At 28.5% G+C, this 20,353-nt stretch overlaps 1 protein-coding gene across 3 annotated transcripts; it reads left to right on the plus strand.

The window, feature by feature from the left end:
- The first annotated feature begins 104 nt into the window (after positions 1-104).
- Positions 105-19,900, plus strand: LOC117216958 (NADPH--cytochrome P450 reductase). Of its 3 annotated transcripts, none has more exons than XM_033464146.1 (11): positions 105-385; positions 14,715-14,923; positions 15,304-15,496; positions 15,939-16,088; positions 17,036-17,160; positions 17,384-17,572; positions 17,648-17,886; positions 17,964-18,295; positions 18,527-18,788; positions 18,883-19,111; positions 19,233-19,900. In XM_033464146.1, the coding sequence occupies exons 2-11, from the start codon at positions 14,748-14,750 to the stop codon at positions 19,375-19,377; spliced, it is 2,040 nt and encodes a 679-aa protein (XP_033320037.1). In that variant the 5' UTR covers positions 105-385; positions 14,715-14,747; the 3' UTR covers positions 19,378-19,900. The 3 variants fall into 3 exon arrangements, with proteins under 3 accessions (XP_033320037.1, XP_033320036.1, XP_033320038.1); XM_033464145.1 differs by lacking the exon at positions 105-385 and adding an exon at positions 7,338-7,525; XM_033464147.1 differs by lacking the exons at positions 105-385; positions 14,715-14,923; positions 15,304-15,496; positions 15,939-16,088 and adding an exon at positions 16,645-16,770.
- Positions 19,901-20,353: the final 453 nt, after the last annotated feature.

The raw sequence follows: 20,353 nt of genomic DNA on the forward strand, positions 1-20,353 counted from the left end.
GCTACGTAACGTATATGGACTCCATCCGGCAGTCTTTCTTTCTTACTCGCACTTGTCTGTCTTTCTCGAGATCGGATTTACTCGGAAAAAGTACGTTCTTTACTGATAGACTCGGTAGATAGAGTTGGCGATAATATTAGACGAAAGAAATCGCTTCATGTGTTCGATGTCGACGTGTCTGGCACGCGCACGTCTGCACGTATATGAATTTCGATCAGTGGTGAATCCAGTGCAGTTAGAATTGTCTTTCCGCGAGTGTAACGGATCAAGCGAAGAACCGAATTGACAAAAAAGTGTCATCACATGGTCATTGCGTACCTTCCCTGAAAGAGATCGGACAGAAATTTTCAATTAAAATCTCCTTCGTTCGAAGACAATTCCTCAGGTAAGTGTTATGTTGCATTCCAACAGGTGGTAGTTACTAGTACTCGTATACATTATATATACGTGCGTGAAGATCATCGATCGAGGAAATGTGTAAAAAAAAGTTCGTGGAATGTAATAACGGTAATTTCTCGGCATTGCTTCTTGCTTTTCTTTTATGAAAAATATAATATATTCTCCTTACTTGTAAGTATACATATATATCTTCATGAAATAAAAATCAGTTTTCAATAAGATGTATAGTCATTGATATAATTTTAGTTAATTCTCGAAAATGTATATGTTACAGTTATTTCTATCATTACTATATGTATTTGTGTACGGATATGTTGTTTTAATTATTAACTCTATTTAATTTGAATCGTTACTTCTAATTATTTATTATTAAATTGATTATGTTATATATAAAGATGTTTGGAGTTAAATATTCTTTTTGTTATGAGTAATTATGAATTAAATATTTATATTTATTATAATATTTATTTTATGCATTTTCATAAATCGTGTTCAGAAACTCATTTCCTACATTGATTTCTATAAAATTAAATAATTTTTTATATATACCAAAAGTTCTTATTTTTTCATAAAACAATACAAATTTATTCTACGAGGAAAAATGAGAAAAAAAATGTTACGAATATTAGAATGGATCGATTTTTCCACATTTTGAAATGCACTGCAATTGTTTAAGCCTCGAATTCGCTAATGTTTGCGGCACTAGATTTTTATTTGTGGAGAATTTTAAAGAATAATGTTTATGCACAATAAAAATTAATACGCATCTGGAATTAACAAAGAATTCGTAATGTACTCAGCGAAAATGGAGGAGATTAACATGTAATTAATTCAATTTTTGCATTTCAATACCTTGAAGTCAAACTAACACAAATGTATCATTTATCAAACAACTAGTTTTTTGTTATAATTTTTCACTTGATATATGGTAATTTTTCATTTGTTCTATTAGGATTAACTATATAATTATTCACTATTCATAACTTTTTATTGATAACGCTATAGTGACTTTATATTGTAAATTAAAAATTGAAAATATAGTATATGTTATACATATTATCTTAATACATATATTTTATAATCTGCGATTCTTTTGTATAATCGGTAATTGATAGCGTCATCACATCAATCAGATACAAATTTCTTAAGATAGTATTACTTGCTTAAGATATTTAAAAAATAGCACAGCTCTTTTCATGCCTCTTTTCACTTTATCAAGAAGATAAAGTATATTTTCGGCATAATCGAAATAAATAATATATATTTTTGTTTTTGAGTTACTTCTTATAGTACAATATTATATCATTCTAACTCTTTACATTCATAAAACTTCAATAGATCAAACGATATCAAAATTCCAGTTATTTTAAACTAACTTGTGTAGTTAAGGAAAAATATAAATTCACAATACTATAAAATCTGATTTATTCATTAAAGGTTTTGTAGTTTATGATGTAATTTTATCGCAAGATCTTTCTGTCAATCGTTAAATTTTTGTCATTCTTTTTAGAAACTCACTAAGGGTAATTTGTATTGATATGTAATTATAGATAATAGTGAACAAAGTATGTTTTAACTTTTTCGGTAGGACAGTGCAAAAGACTTAGGTGTATGTAGACTTTTATGATTGTATGCATTTCATATTTACGTGCGTCATGCGTTATAATAACAAAGTAGATAGAAGGCATAAGCATATATTGAAATGAGTTTCAAAAACTGCTTATAAAACGGTTTTATGACAGTTGATTTATAAGATGTTCCTGTTTTTGGTAAGCAATATTTACTTACTGTTTTGCCGACGTTGTTTATTCTGTATCAACATGACAAGTTATGTTTTGTACATTAAATTCTTATAATATTTCGTCCGTGATGTTTGCTATATTATAATAAAAATATACTATACACAAACGTTTCTACAAGTAATATTATATAATTTTTACTACATAGAAATATATCAATGGGGAACATTTCCGAAAAAGGGAAACTTGATTTCTTAAAATTAAAAGATATTAAGTTAAAATTAAGACTCGATATCGCTATCAATCTTGTAGATATCACTGTCAGGTACAACAGTTTTAACACTAATTTTCCATAATTCTTGAAATTTCACGATACAGTATAGTAATGTTTGTAATATACTCAGTCACGATTAAAAGTATTCGCATAGACTAGCTTATCTTGTTGCAGGAAATAGTATATTTGTATTTATATTACTGTAAATTATATATTTTATTATGAATTGTATAAATAAAATACAATTTCACATACATAGAATGATAACGTAGATGAAACAAAATTAACGGTTATATGCTTTAACGGTATTTCCGTTAAATGCTTATACATCATAAACACCTGTATGTCTAATATCTCTATCGAAATGTCTTGACATAATTTTGAAACACAAGGAATTTGTACATCAATTATAAACAATGACAAATGTACATATGAATATATACATATGACATATGTACAAATGAATATTGCTTCGATTTTTCTTTATTATATACAGCGACTCAAAAAATCGTTTGAACATTAACTATGAGAAACTTTTACAACTATGCATATCATATACGCCATACGAGGTTTTTGAGGATTTATAATAAGGTGAGGATAATAAGTGGTAAAATTTATTGCAGAAATATACGTCGTAAAAAATTTATGTACAATACAGATTATTATTCTATAAGTAATAGATAATTTTATTTATCAATACAGATAATTATGATAGATATTTTATAAATTGACAGTGACGCATTTTAGGGAATTTGAGCGATTCTCATTCGTAAAGTATGTATAAATTATACGTACAAATAAAAAAATAGATAAAAATATTATATCTTTAGAACAATTAAAAACATTGAAATCCAATAATATATTATTTTTGAAAACGGTTGTAAATAAAATTTAAAATGACATTGAGAACAATCGTTATTCGGTAAAAAAATATTACTTCTTGGTGTAAAAGTAATATGTAGAATACGTATTAGATAAACGGTATATGTACGTATTAGTAAACAAAAATTCGTCTCGGTTAATGATTTAATAATAATATCAAAAACAATTATAATATGAAGTTACAATACGAAAAGAGACAATGCAATTAGGGAAAGGTATTATCATGACGTTAATAAGTTTTCTACGAACGTAATTCATTTCACGTAATAAGCCAACGCAATTTTTCAGTTAATCTGTGATTTAGGATGATATTCGAAATATGTTTCCAGGGAGTACATTATATATTTATATAAGCATGATGAAACGTAATGAGAAGTTTTTTTACCTTACAATTATCCAGTTCTTGTTTTTAACTACGGTTCATGTTGAATAATACAGTGACAGTAAAATCTTACCACTGTCTTATTGATATTAGGTAGCGAGTAACAGGTGCCATCGAAATTCCTATAGATAAAATCAAGCAATGAATTAATTAATAATCAATCTCATAAAAAAGTTGATTAAAACCTCATAGTTATATTTTTACAGTGAAAATAAAAAAAATGAAATCATATATGATATAAACAAATAAAATTATGAAATAAATGTTGTTCAGGAAGCTATATACATTAGTAAAGTGTGTATTAATGTCCAAGCAAATGCTATTTAACACATTAACTTATTCAGTTGAAAACGGACAAAGTTACATATCCATTTATAAAACGCTTATTATATATACTTAACAACTACATCTAGCAATTAACAATCAATAAAATTGTCTAAAATTGCTATAATGATTTTGGAACTTGGAATACTGCTTATCAATTTTCCACTGTAGCCTGAACAGATACTTTCAAATATTTATACAATAGAGCTTCAATATGAAATATATTTCATAACTTAGGAGTTTCCGATCCGTTTTGATTCGCGACCTTCTTTTATAATAGCCAAATAATCTTCGATCTCTTCTCCTAAATATAGAATAAAAACATTTTTAACAAAATATGGCAATCTAGCTCCATTTATTACAGCAACGTAGTCGTATTAAAATAAAGAAGCGCTAAAATTGTCAAAAGAGTTACGATTTCAAAGATTTGAAGAAACAATGTCAAGAAGACATTCTCAACCTTACATTTATACCACACGTATTATGTAAGCATTTCAAGGTCGTCCTTTGCCAGATCATAGTCGTAGTTCATCACTAGTTAAAGAATCTCGATTGAGCAATCTTCGAATGAACTTCGCTATGAAGAAGGCCAATGTTTAGTCTTATTAATTCTATCAAAATGTTCACTGTTCAGTCGTTCATAGTTAATCTATTCTAATGTTGGACGACACAGATGACAATCGCTGTTGTAATGACTTGCGTTGCATACGTATCGAATTCTGTATGCAAACCGGATTAAAGTAACATGTTACGTAGGTCATAAATAATCAACATTATCGCAGGTTGATTACGAATTATCTTCTTTATTTGCTTCATCCTTTGATTTTCTGTAATGTATAAATCGTTTAACGAATATTATTAAACGCTTGCTTATTGGTATGAATAATAATAAATAATATTAATATAAATGCAGGCGATCAATAAATAATAAGTAACTCGAAAAATAAATTAAGAAAAATTAAGAAAAACATGATAACTCACGTCTAAAAATAGGAAGATACTAATATAAATAAATAAAACATCCTATATTCTTTAACCGTGAACAAGGCGAAAGAGAAAGTACATACTTCTTCCTTGGAATACATAATGATCAATGATAAGGATTGAACAAAATCGAGTTATCACTTAATGATCCAGGAAATTATTCCTATAATTTTAAATAGAGCTTGTTTCATTAATAGTCGCTACCGAGCGTCGTATAATGGAACATCAAACTATATTTATCAGTGAAATTTTTACAACGGCAACGATTCAGTTTTCTTGTTACCTTTCACTTTCTCCGGCGAGATAAATTTATGCATGTCGTTCGTTTATGTTGTTGAATTTTTACCGCGTTAATACTTTCGCAAAATACTGGTATCTCAGCTTTCTACTTTTTCGTCACGAGATCGATAAGGCTATCAATTTACAAATACATACATGCATTATTACCGTAATGCTCGATCAATTGTCATTCGAGGAATTATGTTTGTTTCATACTTAGGTTAGGTTGCTCAGTGCATACAAATTTTGTGTTTATATATGTTTCATAATAACTTTCATTTTATCAATTTTAATTATGATCTTTTATTTTATACGTTTAGATTTGGGTTACATGACTGCATGATTTTTTTTGTAGTAGTGTCATTGAGATTAATTTGGTAGATCATTTCGTTGTCATACAAATGATACAGTTTGCAGAATTGAATTAATACCAGTGAAATTGGAATGGAATAATTCAGCTTGAATCTATCGATTAATTATAAAACACTAAATCAACTATTAATTGGTATTTAATAATGCTCTTATTTAAAAGCAGAAAATTAATCACAAAACATAGAACATTTGTTAAGTATTTTATCATGAATTATACAATGTAACGATATACGCGTAGTCGATGGAGGTTAGTAGATAAATTCGCTTTGTTCTCAGAAACAAATATCAATGTAATTGCATATATTTGATGTATAATGAAAATTTTCCTTCTCGGCCAACTGTCTTATCAACGAACATAATATAAAACAATGGTATATTATATATATTACATATTGCATTATACATTTATGTATGTATATTATTTTTATATATCGTTGACCCACTTTGTATCGTTGCTTAACGAGAAAGCTTTTTTTATATTCGAAAGTTGGTGAATAACATTTACCAAAGTATATTTCTATTTCGCTAATATCATTTGTCGTTTCCAATCTCAAGGTCGAACATAGAGTTTTCATACTTATTCTAACTTAAGTAACCTAAAAAAACGCAGCCTCATTTTTAAATAACAGTTAAAATATTATTCAATGATAAGAATCTTATTTTGGGGGAATTTCAGAGGGTAGTGGACCTGTTAGAAATAAAAGTGGGGAAACGGGGAAAAATCTGCCGTCATGCTGCAAGAAAACGAACTGTCTAGTCTATCGATAACATTTTCACGCGCGTTACGTAAGCGTTTTCAAATGAATTCGATTTAAATCTTATGACGAGAAATTTAAATGCTATGTGAAGAGAACGACAACAGAACAGCAATTAGATGCACGAACGTGTTACGATCGAACATTATTAAAGTGTATATAATACGAAAATGTAAGTACATACATACGTATTGTGTCGCTGTGTATGTACCCAATGTGCTATTCACGTAGATTCGTGTACAAATACTATACAGGGTGTTTCAGACAATTGGTGAATGATGTCTTTAACGCATTCGGTGCTAATATAACAATGTGATTACTATATGATATTTACACTGAAGGTATAACTATACAAAACAAAGCAGAGATAAGACAACACTGTGCTCGAAGCAATTATAGATAAGACTGCATATGTAAGTATTTGGATATTTGAAGCGATTTAGCGAAAAAATTGATATTTTTCAATCATTCCAAGATCTCAACAACAAGTCACTTAATTTAAGTGTTCCCGTGGAAGCAATTTTTATCCACCTTAATTATTCTTTTTTTATTTATACTAATTAATATCAACTACTTATTTTTTATTAATGTCTAGTAATTGCGTATGATTGCCTGAAATAAGATCAAAGGTGAAAATTAGAATTGAAATTAATTTAATTAATTTAAAAAAAAATCATGTTAATCTATTAAAATGTCTTTCTATTAAATATTAATATGTTTTCTATTAAAACAATAGAAAAATAAATTAACATGATTTATTTGAAGTATATTTTATGTCTGAATGTTTAAATATTTATGCGCATTGGACATGCTCGATAATATATGTATCATATATGTACCATGCGATAACAAAAAATACCAATTGCGAGGGACACTCTGTAGATACATATACATCCTACAAACACAAACTCGGTCGACAATGACTCGCTGATTTTTCGTTTCGTCCTGCTTGTGCATCAGTTCAGCGTGTCTCGATCGTGTTGGCAGTTACGTGTTCGTTGTGGCGTGAGCATGTTGTGTCGTCTCGAAACGGACCGTGCATGATCGTCGCGTTGAGAACTCGCTCTAGTTTAATAACTTCTCCTATTTATCGATACGAGGCATCGCGACGTCTTTTGGAAGCATGGATTTACCGGTAAGCGCATGAACATTGTCTATTTACTATTTTCCTGCTCATTTAGTTAGCCTTAATTTGAAATGTTATATCCTGGCAGTCGGTTTTTATATATTTGTGCAAATATTATATCCTGGCAGTCGATTTTTATATATTTGTGCAAAATTTAATGGCGCAAAGACGGATTAAATGCGTATTAAATCTTCATAAATGCAGCAAATTTGTATAAAAATCCGCAGTCTAGTTATCTCTATAGCTATCTGAATGACCTAAGTTCGCAAGCGATCTCTCGTGAAATTAACGATTATCTTTTTTTCTATAGCTCGCTTGCATCTGGATGAGTTTTAAAGTTAGAATGAGAAGCATTGAGTGCGCGTGAGATACAGAAAAAACTTGTTTAGTATGCTAAGCGCTAACAGTTCGGATGGAGAATTTATTATCATAGGGATATAACCATAACTTTATTCAGTCGAGTGGAAAAATCTTAAAAAATCTTAAAAGCGCTAACAGTTCGGATCGAGAATTTATTATCATAGGGATATAACCATAACTTTATTCAGTCGAGTGGAAAAATCTTTTTCAGTTGAATTAAGATTTTACAAACATTTTATTAGGCAAAATAAAAAATGTTATGAATTTGGAAACATCAACCACTTAAAAGTTCATTTCGAAATATGATAAGCTTCCTTATTTATTGTTATGATAAACACGAATTAATAATGAGAAGTATACACGGTGAACTTGAGATTATCTTTAAGTTTCCTTGTAGACCTGCATTATTTTTATATTTATCTATATTGAAGCTTTCTATTTAAGTAAATAGACTTGAGGATGATTGTAATTAGAATATAGGAGTATAAAATGGAAAAAATCTTTGTATCCACTACATAAGGTCGCAATAACAGAAGAAGATAAGCAATTATTATTATTGCAATTATTATTACTATGTATTATTATTATTAGATCCAACAAGAAGTATGTTACAGTTAAATATTTGCAATATAATTGAAAAGAAATATTTCATGGTTTCCTTTTTTAATATTTCATATTAACTACATTAACTATATTTTACAACAAGTATTTCTAGTCATCTGTTATTTATATTAGCGTATTGTGATTTTCATCAAATGTTCTCACATGCGTTTAGTGTTTATTAATATTGATAAACAGTATGGTAATAATTTTTTAAGCACCAGCAGATGCTTTCAGAGTCGTTTTTTGTTAACGGCATACATTAGCTGATACTTATGACTATTAATTTTATTTTATAATAAAAAATTGTACAACGGTGTTAAAGTCGAAACAAAAAACTTTGCAAAAAAATGAAACGATTGAAATAGATGATGCTGTGATATGCTCGTTCTTTATGTATAACAAATTAACCATTTTGAAGCTTTCAATTTTTTTATTCGTTTAATTTCTGGTGATACTAATCCAATTGTGATTTTAAATTTGAAACTTTGACTGATATTTAATAATTAATAATAATTTTAGTTATTACGTTTCGACAAGATTATTAATTTTCTTCTTTGTGTTGTTAAACTTTATTGCTGTTTTTACGGAATTGATCCTCTGTAAATAAATTAGGATGTCTGTCGCATTTAATTATTAAAATACTATAGACAATATTGTTTTAAATTAAAACGTTCTTGTGTACTCTTTTATTAACTTAGCATTAAATGGATAATATTTAAAATTGCGTGTAAATTAACGAAGTAGTATATTATTTATAACGAAGGAAATATTGTACAATGATGTCGTCTTGATTAAAATAAAAAATATTTTTAACCAACAATACAGATCTTTGTTCGATACAACACAAGTTAGTACATAATATAGATAATAAAATAAATGATAAGTAAATAATAAAGATAATACGTTCTTTTTAGAACATATTATCTTAAATAATTAAATAAAGAGAATTAGTAATGCTTCCAAAAGTAAGGATAAGATAATCTAATTAAAAATGAATCCTGATCATAATATTTGTTTTTATTGTAGCGTTTAAAATAGCGCTGCAACAAAGACATTCAACGAGACGATAAAGTGGAAAAATGTCTGTCTTATTGGTCTATTCTGCTATTCTTTAAGGTGAATCACGTAACCTATTACGCGAGCCAATATCTCGGTAACTGTTCAATTGCAGACGTGCAAATAGCAGCTGTAGGAAGACGATACTTAGACAAACGACATTTTTACACACACACATATACACACCAATTGTCATAAATCTTCTCAATTCTCTTTTATGCTACAGGAGATTAATTTTTCGTATGGTAGTCGAGTGGATTTATATAAATAATGTGTAACCTTGGTAACAGTTCGTTTTGCAATTTATTTAGCTCTTATGGTTAAACACCATTCAACTAAATGTTATGTTGAAATTACTTACAATTTTATCTGCTAAATTAATGAATATTTTTATTTTATTATAGCGAGCTCTTTCGTGACCTGATTAAAACAATATTACGAGTGAAAGCATTAGCTATAATTATTGCTGAGTTAAGCTCTGACATGCTTCCGTATGAGACAGCATATATATGTAATTCCTCATTGGAAGCAATATTGAAACTGCACACAACTGATGTCTAAAACTTTTATCTTCTAAATTTTCTTATCGGAGAATGATTACGCTAATATTACAAAAATATTATCTCTCGATACAACTTTTTATCGTTTATTAAATTATCTTAAATAAAATTATGACTAGTTATGATATTCCGATTTCAGCACCAAGGGTACTTGATTCTTCTGCTCAAAAAATTGAGAAAAATGTTTAACAAAAAGCAGTATGATTAACTTTACAATCTAAAAGATGTTTATCCAATGTAATGGACAATTTCTTTCATGTGACAGCGAATCATCACAATATTGATCTAAATACAATCATTTATCAGTAAATTACAAACCGAACAAATCTATCATTACCTGATAAAAATCTTTGATATTATTTCTTTTTTTAAGATTGTTTTAGCGATATCAGGGGAAAACAATAAAGTGATCCGAGGTCATTTTCATCTATGCGAATAGAATTTTTAATTATGTCAAGTGACTGTAATGATACTATTACGTTCGAACGGTTTTGATAGGCGAATTCAGTTGACGAATGTAGTTTTTATTTGCCGAATTGCTATTATGAAAATTGATGAAATTATTACATAACATTTGTTGTAATACATAACATAAAATAAAATAACAAAATAGTTCAGGGAGGATAAAATAAAATAATATTAAATAATCTATACAAACTGAAGCGTATAGTTTGGGAATTTTACAATAAATTCAACTTTTCGAAATTACTCCAGATTTTTTACAATCTTGAATACGAAAAAAAAAGTTGGATTCAAATGTCGAGTGAGTCACAAGGAAATTTGTATGCATATCATAAATAATTTCCATAAATAAAGATTACTGGGGAAAAGACGTGATATTGGAAGAAATATATTTTATCTATGTACATCATTATTATTGTTCTTATCTTGTATGAGGTCACTTTTAATATAGAAAAATAAGTTCCATCTGCATAAAAGGTAGTGACAAAGACTTTTAACTATAAATTATTTTAATAAATATAATTTTAAAGTATAAATTATTTTAACAAGAATGTAATTTTTTGTTCAGTGTGTTATCCTATATACATGTGTATGATACCATTTTGGAGAAACTGGAAAAGAAACATGTATGTAGAAATAATTTTAATACCATTCACAGAAGTAATTGAAGATGATAATTTTATTTATCAAAATGATAACGCTGCGGTTCACGCATTGAGACACACCTATCGATTAGAAAAAATTTACAAAATTTGATTTTATCAATTTTTGATGTAATTCGAAAAAAAATGGCAATTGCACAAACTTGTTATTTAAGTTTTATTTTATCCATCTAAAAAGCGTGTAGCTTTATAGAAATTTTATATTTTGTTTCCTGTTAAATTACATTTTAACGTGTGTGTGTGCCTGCGTGTAAACGTCACTTCTATTGTTGTTACCGCAATCGAGATGTGTATTTCTCTTCTATTTGTTCCCAAAATGGTATCGTACGCAAACTCGTTGTTAAAATGGAATAATTATAAGATTTCACCAAAAAATATAGCTGCTTTATCGACATTTCGGGGAACTGTAGTTGAGAATGTGGTATTGAAATACGTGAATAAAAAAGTTCAATTACGTAAATTCATATTTTTTCAAGTACGTATCTAATCAAAAAAATTTTTTGCTATCATACGACTAACTATATTATGACGCAAAAAGTTCGTAGGTCGAATCAATGAATTTCTGACGCAAACTACGCGAATATATCTGAATACAATACAATACTGATTAGAAAAAGTATCTTTACTCGGTAAAATTGTTCTGACGGATATCGTTATTCGTAGAAGGATCTGTTGTAACATATAGATGTTAGGTTATCGCTAAATATGACGATATAAGGATTATTATTTTATGTCAATTATGTCAGGAATCTTTTTCAGAAGCAAAACAAGCACTGAAATAGAAATAAAATTGTTAATATCATGTTAGATAATCTTTGTCTTAAATTTTTAAACATAAGAGCAACATCGTTACTTTAAAAAAATCCTTTTCATTAGATCCACTGATGATATAATTGCTATAATCATGTGATAGTCTGATATTGTTATCAGATACATTGATACATGGTTTATTACTGCGCTACTTACGTTCTGTTTGCTGAGTCATTAATATGATACATTTTGGTAAATTTGCACGATTTTTCCCTTGTAAATTTGCTTCAAATTTAAATTGCCATTATTCTCAAGGTTTTTCAGTCTTTCTTTCAGTTTGCACGTCTCAAAAGTTTATCTGATAACTCTTCCAATCACTGTCACATTTTTAACATTTTGTACATAAATACATTTTATGTGAATAACATTTTGTGTTTGCGCGAACAAAACGTTCCATTTATTCACGCAAATACACGAAGGGATTAGAAGAGAAACGGGCGATGTCAAGTTTTAAGAGTTTATCAATAAACGGAAATTTATTTTTCAATATATGTAATATCACAATCTCATATTTCCTCGTAGATATTATATCAAAATAATTTAACTTTATTTCTCGTTTTATTCTACATCATTTTCAACTTGTACATATAATTCTGAAAAATATATAAATACATTAAACTGTACAAAGTGAAAAGTACGTTGTATACCTAAATTTATTATGTAACTACTGTAAAACTCGAAAAATGTTTATTCAAATTAATGCGATATATCCAGTGGTAAAGAGCATGTGAAACTCGAAATTCGTTAAAATTGATATTTCCCCTTTTTCCTTGGTGGTCCCTTCGTATGTATTATTTATAAGAGACAAATATAATTTATGCAGGTAGTCACGTAGATAGCACGAAAGATTGATGACCTAGATGTTGAACGGTGCTCTCGGCAAAATTATAATTGTCAAATTCCAGCAATACGAAAATGCTTACTCATCTCGATTACAACAGAACCGAAGCCGAACTGATTCAAGGGAACGCTTACACGTGTCATTTTGTTAATGATTCACTTGGAACCAGTCGTTAGATAAATCAGACTTCGTTCCTTCGATATTTATGCTTCTTTTTTCACTTTTTATTAAAAATCTCATATGAATGTTTTTTTCATAGCACGGTTATAATATTCAGATATTATTCAGATATTTGAGAATGTCATGAAATGCTAAATTGCTTAACACTGACTACCACGCCGAAATTACATGTTTCGCTCAGGATGCCACGGGAATGTTTTTATTATTCAAAACACATCTTCCCGAATGGACCGTTTATCTTATTGGGGGTCACGGCTAACCACCGTGGCGTCTTGGTAACAGTTAATAGCGACATATTATAATAAGGTTCCGTTTATTTCAACAGACCATTCACATTCATTATTTCATCGTAAGCAAAACGTGCAGAATATATTGTTGAAACGTGTAGAAGATATTAGTAAACAGTATTTGCTCATTCATTTGTTCTTATATATATATATATATAATAGTAAGGTATGCACACACTTCTAACTTCAATTATATGATTAAAAAGCAGCATTTACGATTATTTTCTAAGGTGTGTTTATAATAATATTCGTAGATGACCCCTAAAATATATGGCAAACATAGTGCACCGTTAGATGCAAGATTTGTTCTCATTTTTTTTTTATTGATGTTCTAATAAAAATGTTTAATTGTTCAATGGGGCACTTCTTATTTCAAAGTACCTGCTATTTATCGGTTATATTCAAAATGCCCTAACTGTACAATTGTAAGAAGTTCAAGGTCCGCTCCAGACACCAATGACCTCCGTGGCATCACAGGAGAAACCGTGGCCAATCATATACAGGGTGGTTGATAACTGGTGGTACAAGCGGAAAGGGGTTGATTCTACGCGAAAAAAGAAGTCGAAAACATAGAATAAAAATTTTTCGTTTGTGGCTTTGTTTTCGAGAAAATCGATTTTAAATTTTCGCTCGGTACGCGTGCACTTTATCGCGTCTCGTTATAACGGATCTCACTGTAGATTTTTAAAAAATTAAAAAAAAAAATTTTATTCTATATTTTCGACTTCTTTTTTCGCGTAGAATCACCTCCTTTCCTCTTGTACCACCAGTTACCAACCACCCTGTATGATCAATATGGCAGTTAAAGTGTTAGTGTATCATTTTATTTGACTGTATGCTATTTTGAAGTAATTACGCAGTGAGTTTCAGTATCTAGGAATAAATAAATCCAAGTGATAAATTTACTACGTGTTGTATATTACTGCAGTCGTTAGCGATAAATGCAACTAGATTATATTTTTGAATTAGATTATATTTTTCTGACTTTAACGCCAATTTATTAAGTGACTCTATAAGTTAAATAAGACTTATTAAACTATGACCTAAAGGGATCCCAAAATATGTAAATTTCAGTTATAGTAAAATATTAGCCACAAAGATATCATAAAATATACCAAATATCCATGAATACATATAGAAACATTGTCACCTTTCTAGAAGAAATTTTATGGATTATTTCAATCTGTTCAAAGTTAATAACTCGTTGTATATCTTAAAGAATATTAATTTTTCAGTTAATATTTCAAAATGTATGGATGTCCCCGGAATAATAAAATATCAAATAAAATCTTGATTACTTGTTTAATATTAATAGAGCCAATTAGTTAACTAACTAAATTATGATAATTAATGTGACAATTTCTTGTATTGTTTCAGACTGCAGGCGCGTTACACCCAAAGGCAATAAGAATGGCAGGTTCTCCGGTGCTGGAGATGGAGGACAAGACAGAGGTTCTCGAGGAACCACTCTTCAACACCCTCGACATCATACTGCTCACTGCCCTTTTATTGGCTGCACTATGGTGGTTGATGCGCAGAAACAAACAAGAAGAATACACGGCTATCTCGAAATCCTATTCCATCCAGTAATAATGAATTATTATTACTAATATCATTAACATATTGATTGACATAGTGAATATCGGTGACCCGCGTTGCTAAATCTTTTCGAATAATTAAAACAAGATAAATATTATGGACTAAACATTTTTGAATAGTTTTGCATTAATTAAATGTCATGGTATAGTATATTTAAACCTATTACAGCTCGCAGAGAAAAATCTATAAAATTCGGATGACACTCGACCATTGTTAATATAATCATATATATAACTATAAGTATTACAATACTATAAATGCAGTATCTAGTATCTTTCATATAACATGGGAGATACGTTCTGCATTATGCGATTTCCCTGTTATAGAGGACCTATGGCGGAATGTCATAATAAATTTTTTGTTACAGGCCAACTATGTTCCCTGCGGTACAAACATCAGAAAATTCATTCATAAAAAAGCTGAAGGCTTCCGGTAGAAGTTTAGTAGTATTTTACGGTAGTCAAACCGGAACCGGTGAAGAATTTGCCGGTAGACTGGCCAAAGAAGGCATCCGATATAAAATGAAAGGCATGGTGGCTGATCCTGAAGAATGTGATATGGTACTGATTTATTTGTTAAGACAGAAACACAAACCACTAATCTTAATCTTTGTTTCATTTAAGAAGTAGCATTTTCTTTTATCAGATTAATTAATTTCAATAAAAATTGATTATATAGTTAGAACATTAAATTAAATTTCGTAGAAAATTGATTAATTTCATTTATATTTAATATTCAGTTATCTTTATCACACCTAATATTCATTGATATTTTGATTTACGTAATTTAAATTATACCTTAATTCCACTAAATATTTGATTGTCATTAGAATTTATCGACATAAATTCGATAATAAAATTCAAGTATGAAATAAATAAACCAATAATAATATGTAGTAGAATTCAAGTATAAATTAAGTAAATCAAAAGAGAAATTACTTTGATGCTTCGTTATTTTATTCACTTATTCGTGATCTTAAATAATTGTAATTTATTATAACAGGAAGAGTTAATACACTTGAAAACAATTCCAAACAGTTTGGCAGTATTTTGCTTAGCTACATATGGAGAGGGTGATCCTACGGACAATGCTATGGAATTCGTTGATTGGCTAAAAAATGGAGATGCTGATTTGAATGGATTAAATTATGCCGTAAGTATTTTATATCTGATATTGAAGTTGAAATTATAATTATATGGTTTTAGTATTACATATAGATATGTAATAACATTTAATCTTAAAAATACATTTTTAAAATTATAATACAATCGTGCAAATGTGTGCATATTTGTAATCATAATTTAAAATAACAAATAAAATATAGTATGATGCAAAAGTAAATTAGAACTTATTTTCGTGTTGTTAGATGGCGTTGTATATCTTTTCACATGGTTATAACATTAGAGTAATACAAGATCAGAGTACTGTTATACTGTTCATTTGCATTGAGCATTGCATTAAATATTATAATAATCTATGTTACATTATAAATAATATCATCAATTACTTTCCTCTGTGATGAAATTTTCATTTATGTAACAATAATGGAATATTACATAAGTACTTCATAGCAGTCACATGTGCAGCTACATAGATAGCATTTATTAACGTGTGATAGTGTTCTTTATTGTGAAAAAATAATTCTTTATTATAATTATTACGGTTATAATAGCAGCAGAACTTTTAGTAAATTGTAAAACATTCCTCGAAAAACATTCTGACAATGAACGTAAAAAAGTTCGACAAATTCTTCCAAGCGATGATGAAGCATTATAGATGCAACAGCGCTACCCAACGGCGCTTTTCAATGTTAGTTTTAGCGCCAACGTCTGAGGTACATGAACTAATATTTAGAAATTTGTCTACCGATGTTTATATTTTTACAATTAAATTTTGTAAACATATTTTATTAAAATTTGTCATATATTTATTCGTGTCTCATTATAATAAAATTTTTAAATATTTTATATAACACATTCGTAATATATATATACAATATTTCTATGATAAGTATTCAAATATTTTCGTCGATTACTGCGTAAAGTATAAAAAGTATACATTCATTTATTATTTATCATTCTTTTCGCTTTATTTTGCAGGTATTTGGTCTTGGAAATAAAACATATGAACATTACAATGAGGTAGCTATATATGTCGATCATAGATTAGAGCAACTTGGTGCTACGCGCGTCTTCGAACTTGGTTTGGGAGATGACGATGCTAAGTAAGTTTATAGAGATACCAAAAACAGTTTCATATCTCAAATGTTAAAGTTACTTGTATAAAGTTATACAAGATAACCCCAAAATAAAATATATAAAGTTATAATATATATATAATATATATATATATATATATATATATATATATATATATATATATATATATACAATAAATATATGTATATACATACAATAAATAATAATATATAAAATAAATAATTATAGTATAGAAGATGATTTCATCACATGGAAGGACAAGTTCTGGCCAGCAGTTTGTGACTTCTTTGGAATCGAAGGTACGGGTGAAGATGTTAGCATTAGACAATACAAGCTGACTGAACACGTTGACATACCACCTGAACGCATTTACACTGGTGAAATAGCTCGTCTTCACTCACTTAAGAATCAAAGAGCGTATGTTTAATTTATCTTTTTGTAAATATATCGAGATCATAAAAATATTTATCTAACTTAATTTAATTTCTACAGACCTTTTGATGCAAAGAATCCTTATTTAGCTCCAGTACACGAAAACCGTGAACTTCATGGTCCAACTTCAGAAAGATCATGTAGGCATATAGAATTTTATATAGAGGGATCAAAAATGCGATATGAAGCTGGTGATCATTTAGCAGTATACCCTGTAAATAATGCAGAACTAGTAAATAAAATTGGAGAAAAGTGTGGTGTACATCTAGACACAGTGTTCACTCTTACAAATACAGATGGTAAATTAGAAATCAACTAAATATAAATTTAATTAATATTAGTGTCTTTATAATGTGAATTTTTTTATATATTACAGAGGAATCTACAAAGAAACATCCATTCCCTTGTCCATGTTCTTACAGAACTGCTTTGACACATTACTTAGATATTACTAGTAATCCACGCACCCATGTTCTTAAGGAATTAGCGGAATATTGCAGTGATCCAAACGACAAAGAAAAATTAAGATTAATGGCGTTAACCAGCGCAGAAGGCAAAGCTGCATATCAGCAATGGGTAGTTCAAGAAAATAGAAATATTGTACATATTTTGGAAGACATTCCTAGTTTAAAGCCTGCCTTAGATCATCTTTGTGAACTTTTACCAAGATTGCAATGTCGATATTATTCGATTTCCTCTTCTCCCAAGGTATGTTGGAATTATTTTGCAGCAAGTTACTGCATAAACTTGAATTTGAATTTGAAATGAACATTGAATAATATAAACAATATTACATAACATTAAATTATTAAATATAGTAAAATAATAAGATTGTATAATTTATATAAAAAGTACAGTTCTTAATTTTTTGTTCTCTATTATTGTAATTAAATAAGACTTGTTAGGGAGTTCTAAAACAATTTCTTGATTAATTTTCAGCTATACACAACATCAGTCCATATTACTGCAGTTGTAGTGGAATACAAAACACCTACAGGTAGAGTTAACAAAGGTGTAACAACTAGTTGGTTAAAGGAAAAGCATCCTTCAGATCCACCATGTTATGTTCCTATTTTTGTGCGAAAATCTCAGTTTCGTTTACCAACCCGACCGTCGATTCCAATAATCATGGTTGGTCCAGGTACTGGTATAGCACCATTCAGAGCATTTATACAAGAACGTGATTTTGCCAGAAAGGAAGGTAAATACAATACAAAAAAAAGTTACGTTAAGTTTATCTGTATTTCTTTAAATAAATCGTAAATTAAATAAATGTATTATTTTTAATCTTTTAGGAAAAGAAGTTGGAGATACTATTTTATATTTTGGATGTAGAAAAAAAGATGAAGATTTTCTTTACAGAAAAGAACTTGAGGAGTATGTAAAAAGTGGTACTCTAATCTTACATACTGCATTTAGTAGAGAGCAGGCTCAAAAAATATATGTTACACACTTATTGGAAAAGAATAAAGAAGAATTGTGGAGAGTTATCGGTGAACAAAATGGGCATATCTATGTGTGTGGGTTAGTATAAAATCATATTAACAAAAATATTTGCAATATATATATGTACACATATTTTTTTATTGTGTAATAATTCGTGATATATATTCATAAAATATATGTATATTTGTTTGTATTTTAGAGATGCAAAAAATATGGCACGTGATGTACACAATATTTTATTAAAAGTTGTAATGGAAAAAGGAAAAATGTCAGAATCAGATGCTGCAGATTACATCAAGAAAATGGACTCACAGAAACGTTACTCGAGTGATGTATGGAGTTGAATGAGGGTATTTAATTTATGATGTCACGAATATTTATAACTTAAATTGTTAAAATTTTTTTTAAATATGCCTTTATGAGAAAGGTTAACGATAATCATCTTCGTGCAATTGTACGATATACATATAATCGCTTAAAGTACTAATTGATAATTGTATACATCAAAATCATACAAGCACTAATTGTATTTATTATACATAAGTAGTTAACGTATTTGTATAAAAAAATCTATTCTATATCACAATGTTAAATAATTGCAGCGTTAACATTTTTCTGGGACTCGTTAAGAGTGCAATAACAAATTTAAAATATAATTTTACATTTAACGTGCGTAATACCTGTATAATACTACAAAGTAATAAATATTGGTACAGAAGAGACACGAGATGATAAACCAAATTATTTTATTATGTAATATTAATGATGTAATAATGATATATACAAAGTGAAATATTCACCAAATGTTACAATATTTTTATTAAAAAGAAAAAGGAATTATTAAAGCAGCTATTGCGATTAAAAATACATAGCCTTTATACTTTTGAGACATTGTACAAAAGAATTATATATATAAATATATTTTCCTATATTGGAATGGAAGTGATAAATATATGCCATTTTAAAAAATTCATCATTTTATATTTCCTAAAAATAACCTATTGCTAAATATCTGCCTTATTTATTATTATGTGAAAAAACTTCTTAGAACAAAGTGACAGTATTTCAAGGTAATCACCATTTTTTAAATAAAATCCTATGTTTATTTTTCAATACCCTTGTAGAGCATGAAAGAACAAATTCAATGATCACATTGTTTAATCCCTTATTCTTTAATACCTTAATAATCATATTGTTTCCATTATTCAATCTTAAGATATTTGCGACTGAAGTGTAGATGTGCAATATTTAATTATGTTCAATCGATAAAAAATCCAAATTATTTGGTTGCTAGGCATAATTTCTCAATTTTTGAACGTT

Source organism: Bombus bifarius, unplaced genomic scaffold (assembly GCF_011952205.1).
Source record: "Bombus bifarius isolate JDL3187 unplaced genomic scaffold, Bbif_JDL3187 scf7180000007974, whole genome shotgun sequence".
In the NCBI taxonomy this organism is placed as follows: Eukaryota; Metazoa; Arthropoda; class Insecta; order Hymenoptera; family Apidae; genus Bombus; species Bombus bifarius.

Bases quoted from the DNA above. Each gene is read 5' to 3' on its own strand.
- LOC117216958 (XM_033464145.1), top strand. The intron at 15,497-15,938 runs GTACTGATTTAT...TTATTATAACAG, and splicing joins ATCCTGAAGAATGTGATATG to GAAGAGTTAATACACTTGAA. The intron at 19,112-19,232 runs GTTAGTATAAAA...TTTGTATTTTAG, and splicing joins GGGCATATCTATGTGTGTGG to AGATGCAAAAAATATGGCAC.